The following is a 6,883-nucleotide window of genomic DNA, read 5'->3' on the forward strand; positions in this document are numbered from 1 at the left end:
AAAAAAAGGAAGAAAAGTAGCACGCAGGCCGTACAGACAACACTTGAAAGAGATAAAGAAAACAAAACCCTGGTGTTCATAACTGGTGGCTTTCTTTTTGTCTTTCTTTTGGCTGTTTTTTTTTAATCTGTGCTGGTCAACTGAATTTCTTCCTGACACTGAGAGAAGTCCTGGCTGCCTACCTTAGGCATAACTATTCCCATGTTATACACCTGTATTGTTGTTTATTGTGGTTTATTCTTTTGCAGATGCAGGAAGCAGAGGACACCTTCTGAAACATGCAGAAAATGATTGTTTTTTTTAAAAAAAATCACCAGCAAGCTTGTCTCATATTGCTTTTATGACAGGTTTCATAGCTGATTCATCATTAATGGTAATAAAGAGATTCAGACGTACACTTAGAAATTGAACTCATCACTTTTTTTTCTAAGCTAAGTTTATCAAAAAAAGCATGATGTAAACAGGTATAAATCATGGCTTTGTGAAATACATGTTTTGAGAAGAAAAGTGAACAATGCCACTAGGTGTTTTTTATGTAGTCTTGTTTATTAATAAACAACATACAAAATGTGTTCTTTCATCTGTAAAGAATCAAACAATAAAAAATAATTTACTTGCTTTTAGCCTATGATATGAGTTAAAAATGATGTACATATATGAAACAATGCTGTGATGATTGCTGCCTGCAGTCATAAGGAGATCTGGATGACCATGTTTGTTTTTTCTTGTTTGTCTTTTAATTTGGACATTCACTGGACTTGAGTGTCTCTTTGCTCACTGCAAACTACTTTAACAGGGTCTAACAGTTTAACTTGCCCATTTTAAAAGACTGAACAGCATCACTAATTGATGAAAGCTAGAACCTGGCTCCAAACCAGAACTGTCAAGATGAAGACCACCAGAGAGCACCTGACCACCTTTGTGACTCAGGTGCTCTCTGCTACAGTCACAGCCTTGACAGACAGACTGCCCCTCTCCAGGTACCAGAGAGAAATGCCTATGCATGGGGTTATGGTGAACTTTGAGTATTGACCTTTCTACACAAACATTTGTTGTGATGACAAAATATCTCAAGTGATCTCTTTGGGCCTGTACTATAACAGAGTAATAAGCCCTCCTGTACAGCTGTCAAAACTGGTGGTCCACAGAATCACAGAATGGATGAGGTTGGAAGGGACCTCTTAAGATCATCTAGTCCAACCCCTTGCCAAGCAGAATCACCTAAGGCACATTGCACAGGATGGCATCCAGGTGGGTTTTGAATATCTCCAGCAGAGAAGAAGGCTCCACAACTTCTCTGGGAAACCTGTTCCGGTGCTCTGTCACCCTCACAATAAAGAACTGCCATCTCATATTGAGCCAGAACCTCCTATGCTTCAGTTTGTGCCCATTGCCTCTTGTCCTGTCGCTGGGCAAAACTGAAAAGATGCTGGCTCCATCCTCTCGACACCCTCCCCTCAGATAAATATATACATTGCTGAGGTTTCCCCTCAGTCTTCTGTTTTCCAGGCTAAACAGGCCCAGTTCTTTCAGTGTCCTCGTACGACAGGTGCTTCAGTCCTCTAAGCATATTCGTAGTCCTCTTCTGGACTCACTCCAGTAGTGCTGCGTCCCTCTTGTTCTGGGGAGAGCAAAACTGGACTCAATACTCCAGGTGTGGCCTCACCAGGACTGAGTAGAGGGGTTAGGATCACCTCCCTTGACCTGCTGGCAACACTCTTCCGAATACAGCCCAGGATCCTTTTTGGCCACCAGGGGACATTGCTGGCTCATGGTCAGCCTGCTGTCCACCAGGACTCCCAGGTCCCTGTCTGCAGAGCTGCACTCCAGCAGGTCAGCCCCCAGCCTGTACTGGTGCTTGGGGTTATTCCTTCCTAGGTGCAGGACCCTGTGCTTGCCCTTGCTGAACTTAATGAGGTTCTTCTCGGCCCAACCCTCCAGGCAGAGGGTATGTATATGTGTTCCATTGTTGACCTCTCTCACTGGAATAAAAAATGGTGGTGTCTTCCTTATGTTCATCACCTGCAGGCAGTGTAGGTTGAGAACATCATAAATAACACGTCATTTCATAATGCCACAACTGCTGTGAGGTTTTCAACCTCGAGCTGGTTGGCAGCAAAGTGATAGGTATTAGGTAGCGCCAGCTTCCAAAAGTATGCAGCCACCCTCCTCTCAGTGTTAGCACAACTGAGGATGTGGTGCGAGTGCAGCAGAGGCGTGGCAACAAGCAGCACAGATCAGAAATTTGTGTTGCTGCCAAAACTTTTATAATCAGGGAACTGCAGTCTCAGTCTCCGAATAGGAAAGTTAGGGCGGTTGATTATCACAAAACTCTCAGTGTTACTGTTTGCACAGGCAAACAGTAATGCACAGGCAGAAACTACTCAGAGCTGTTTCTGTTCCTCCCCTTTCCAAGGCAGCTTGTCTTTCCTTATGATTCGCTCTTCTCCCCCATAAAGATATATCTCCAGTTTTGGTTGTTGCTGTATGTCACACAATTTTCTCTTCAGTGACTTTGCTTATTTTGTGCCAAGATGAAGCATCATGGTATTGCACTGTATATATGTAAATTGTGCAAAGTTTGTAGTGAATGTAGATACTAGGTCTGTAGTTCAGCTGTGGTTCAAGGCATGATAAGACAAACTTCACCCATTTGAGGCATGAAAAAAATCAGCTCTTTCACCGTCCCTCCAGGAGAACCATGAGGTTCAGCCTGGTGGGGGTTTGGTCCTGCCTTCATGGAAGGTGGAATTAATCATACTGTGGAGGGCTGGAAGACATCTTCAAAGACCTCATCGTTGATGGCAATCTCATAAGCAGGTGGTGGAGTGAGCGGCTCCAATGGCTCAACCCTGTCTGTAGTACCTTTCACTTCATGGATGTCTGAAGTAATTCGCAATCTTGGGGGCAGCGCCAGCTGCAAGTGCATCCTGGAGCCTGTATCTGTCTCAGAGGTGCTCCTCGTGTCTGGTGCCACTGAGACCCTGAGGGTTTCCATCACAGTCTCTTCCTGGGCAGGTGATTCAATAGCTACATTGTAAGGGGGAGGTTCACTCAATGGTGAGGGCACTGAGCCTGGATTGGATGCAATTGTCCATATCGCTGGAACTGACATAGTCATCACCTCCTCGTATGTAGGTGCTTCATAGGCAGCATTCACCCTATGCACAAAAGCAGAATGTCAGTTACGCTGGTTATTTTACTGATTTTTTATTTTATTTTTCATGTAGAGGCATGTAGTTTGAATAATGTAGAATAGGGGCCATGCTAGAATCAGTAGATGGAACTGAGGCAGGATATTTCATGTGGTATTATCGCATATCATATTCTGTTATTGCATCAGTTCACTTATCCAGCCAGCTTAATACCTTGCTTCCTAGTCTAGAGAGTGTCTTATCTGACCATTTTCCAACACTCAGCAGAATAAGTTAAAAAAAAACAAAACAAAACAAAAACAAAAACACACTGTTCAATTCAATGTGTTAGGCTTAGCTTGATATCTATTCATTTAAAATGTGCCAGCAGTTACAATTTACTACAAGGAGTTACTGATTACTAGTTATTTCTCTGAATAAAATAAGACTTTGCTTTTTATCTCTGTTTTAACACATTAGCTCAACGTTCATCAGTATTTAAGAATGTAAGTGGAGAAAAATAAATCATTTCATTTAAACAAGGATTTGCTATTCTGTCTTAAGAAGAATGTATGCACAGCAAATTGTTACTTTAGAAATGTTTTCCCTTTTAGGACATATGTTTAAATAAATAGATACTAGTTTACTTTTAGAATGCCCCAAAACTACCAAAGACAACTACAGAATTTATTTCTCTCTAATCTTTCTAAAAATAAACACAATAACATTTTTGCATTCTTACAACACCGTACATTTCAGAACATTAAGCAAATTATGCAGCTGGATAATGATTGTCTGGATTATAGTGACAAGGAAGCAAACATAAATAAACTCTTATTGTGGGTGAATTAGGTGATAAAGTGCAACCTACAAACACACAAACACACAAAAAGATGTGTGAGTATTCAGAGACTCTCAAAATCAGATCCTGTTAATGTGAAATTGTGTTTTTAAGACTGGAAACACACCCAGTTGCAGGTTCTTTTTTAAAAGTTTGCCAAAGAACAGTTGCTTTGGAGGTCAGGTTTATAGAACTAAACCGAGCTAACATTCAGTATTACCTCAGCATTTTTACTTTTTCCTTGTCTGACTCATTGGCGGCAGGGCTTGATTACTCAAGGGAAGATAAAACTAGGCCTGATCTGTTTAACCTTGGTAACCTTGGAAATAGTTAGTGAATCAGTTCCCAGGAGGAAGAAAATATGTATTGGGCAGGATAAAGGAGATTTATAGCACAGACATTTGTAAGCTATACCAGAGTAATGAAGGAAAACAACCTAGAAAACCTTTTGTCTTCTGAAATGGTTTCTGTGTTTGATTCCCTAGTGGAAGGGCAGCAAAACAAAATGATTTTAAGGAGAGAGAGAGAGTGAGTCACAGAGGAATAACTGAGTTGGTGCTTACCCTGCTTGGCTTTGTCTGTTTGGAGGTACCTCATTTGTGTCATGTCGGTGTCGATTCTTCAAGTAACACTCAACAAACACGCTCAGCAAATAACCAATCAGGCATACTCCACCTACCCCTAGGAAGAAGTAGCCTATTGGGTTAATGTTGGATGAAATGGCTAGCATGGTGACCCCAATGAGAAGAGCAGCAGTGAAAAGAAGCAACAAGGCTTGGCGGATGTTCTTCCAGTGTGACTCTAACCACATGGTAGTATGGGTGGTGGTAGCAGACATTTGAGAATGGATAACCAGTTAAGGGGACAGACATCTGTGGAAGATAAAAATATTTTTTTCAGGTTGAAATGTGGCCATACAAACACATTACCAGTATCATGACCAAAATAACATACATGCATGTTTATTCCATCATGAGAACAGGCAGCTATAGACTGTATGTTCTCATGATGGAATATTACCCACCATGGAATCCAGTAGTAAGCCTGTGAGATCTGTGCATAGATAGATGCCAATGTAAATTTACTAGAATTTCCTGTGTGGGTGCACATTGAATAATGGGAGTGCTTGGACTTGAAGGCATGAAACATAAAATGTGTGAATCAGCACTTACTCTCAGGCTTATCTAAAGTGGTAGAGTTACCTATTAGAGAAATCTAGGATGCAAATTTGATTCTGTGCACTTTGCATAAACGTAATAAATGGAATAGATGTAAAGGTTTATTCTAGGACATTTTAAAATTGCATAATGAACATTCAGGTACTAGTTCAGATCACAGAATAAACATAGCCAAAGGTGCTCTCTGTCCCAGTAATTGAATGCCCTCTGTGTAGCATTTTAGCAATAACGTTATATTAGGTTCTAGATATAGCTTCAGTATGTCTGTTTTTGTAAAATGTAGACACATTTTAGTACAAGTCTACATCTTTAGTTCTTTTCTTTTGATCTACATTTTTTTTCACCATTCTGTTCTCACCAGTGCCCCTCCTATCCTTAGTTCCAAACCACATATCTCTGAAAGAGACAGTAGTTGTTGTGTACAGTCAATATGGAATGAATACCAAGGATCTGTGGTATTCAAGAAATACAATCATTAAGGAGTCATCTAGTATGTGTTACACTAACATATATCCCACTGTTTTGATGAAGACTGCTTTGAATGAAAAAAGTATGACAAAATAGGCATGTTTTATTTACTATAAATATCCAAACAAATACAGTTTTATATAGTTCCATGTTACATTGTGTGCTCTTACACACTAAATGTATTCTCTAGTTACAGAGCAAAAATATGTCAATTTATATATATATATAAATGCCAGATAAAGAAACACATTATTTCTGAACAGGTTATGTTCTTACTACCTTGTTTACTGTCAGCTTTAAACATAGACTTACCAGAATGAGGCTTTGGTAGGTAGGAACAGTCATGTTTTAACTTCTATCTTCATCACAAGGAGATTCATGCAAGCTCTTCTGTCCCTGCTTCTTCCCCTTCTGATCTGAGGGCAGGATACCAGTAAAAACTTTCCCTTCCTCCTTTTGCGTCTTCTTTCAGGGAGACGAGGAAGATTTATTTTGAAAGTAAAAGCTGGAAAATAGTGAATATGGGTAGGCACAAAACCACAGGGAGATCCTGTTGTGCTAGTCTTGCGTGGGAAAGTAGAACCTCAGCTTTCCAGGTTCTGACTCTGAAAAAATTTCTGGACGATCACATACCTTCTACACTTTCCCAGCTCTTCCAGGTCTGTCCCACAAAAGCAGGAAACTCATTAGAAAAGAGGGCGGAGAAAACAGAGGGGGAGTGCTTACCTGCGTCAGATATGCTCTACTTTCATAAGAGAAACTCTGCTCTGAAAATTACGTTCTCTCCATACAGCAGAAGAATCTTGATCTCTGCCTCACAAAGCAGGAAGGACTGCAGGTCCAGCCCACATCTCATGGCCCACATATAAATCTGTTTATGAGTTCTGTAAAATGTAAATTAGTACATTTTTCTATCCTGATTGGGTGCTGCATGTCAGGTATTTTTTTATGACCTCTTGGATTTTACAGACAAAAGGAAAAAAGGTTTCTATTTTATGGAGGGCTGCATTAAAATCCTTTTTACTTCCAGGTGTATCTGGGAATAAGGAATATTGGTAATCAACAGAGCAGGTACAGAATTACTTTTTGAAGTCTGTTACCACCTGTACCTTTATGTCTGAAAATCATTGGAAGTTCTCAAACACTGAACATGAGTTATGTCAAGGGGCTAGCTGCAGCTCATGTTTATTTGTAATAGGAATATGTCCTGCCAACTGTTTTTTAATTAATTTTGAGGTTATAATTCACCATGGGCCAACAAG

General features: G+C 40.3%; 1 protein-coding gene across 3 annotated transcripts; it reads right to left on the reverse strand.

Moving 5' to 3' along the window:
- Nucleotides 1–1,246: 1,246 nt before the first annotated feature.
- TMEM139 (transmembrane protein 139) lies at nucleotides 1,247–6,447 on the reverse strand. Of its 3 annotated transcripts, none has more exons than XM_068700130.1 (4): nucleotides 6,348–6,447; nucleotides 5,934–6,126; nucleotides 4,539–4,847; nucleotides 1,247–3,161 (listed from the first exon to the last, which is right to left on the reverse strand). In XM_068700130.1, the coding sequence occupies exons 3-4, from the start codon at nucleotides 4,811–4,813 to the stop codon at nucleotides 2,756–2,758; spliced, it is 681 nt and encodes a 226-aa protein (XP_068556231.1). In that variant the 5' UTR covers nucleotides 4,814–4,847; nucleotides 5,934–6,126; nucleotides 6,348–6,447; the 3' UTR covers nucleotides 1,247–2,755. The 3 variants fall into 3 exon arrangements, with proteins under 3 accessions (XP_068556231.1, XP_068556222.1, XP_068556214.1); XM_068700121.1 differs by having other exon boundaries at nucleotides 6,255–6,358; XM_068700113.1 differs by lacking the exon at nucleotides 6,348–6,447 and having other exon boundaries at nucleotides 5,934–6,309.
- Nucleotides 6,448–6,883: the final 436 nt, after the last annotated feature.

This window comes from Anas acuta, chromosome 1 (assembly GCF_963932015.1).
Source record: "Anas acuta chromosome 1, bAnaAcu1.1, whole genome shotgun sequence".
In the NCBI taxonomy this organism is placed as follows: Eukaryota; Metazoa; Chordata; class Aves; order Anseriformes; family Anatidae; genus Anas; species Anas acuta.

Coding starts and splice junctions, on each gene's coding strand:
- TMEM139 (XM_068700130.1), bottom strand. CDS start 4,813: ATGTCTGCTACCACCACCCATACTACCATGTGGTTAGAGTCACACTGG. Junction 3,162..4,538: donor AACAGACAAAGCCAAGCAGG/GTAAGCACCAAC, acceptor TTTTGTGCATAG/GGTGAATGCTGCCTATGAAG.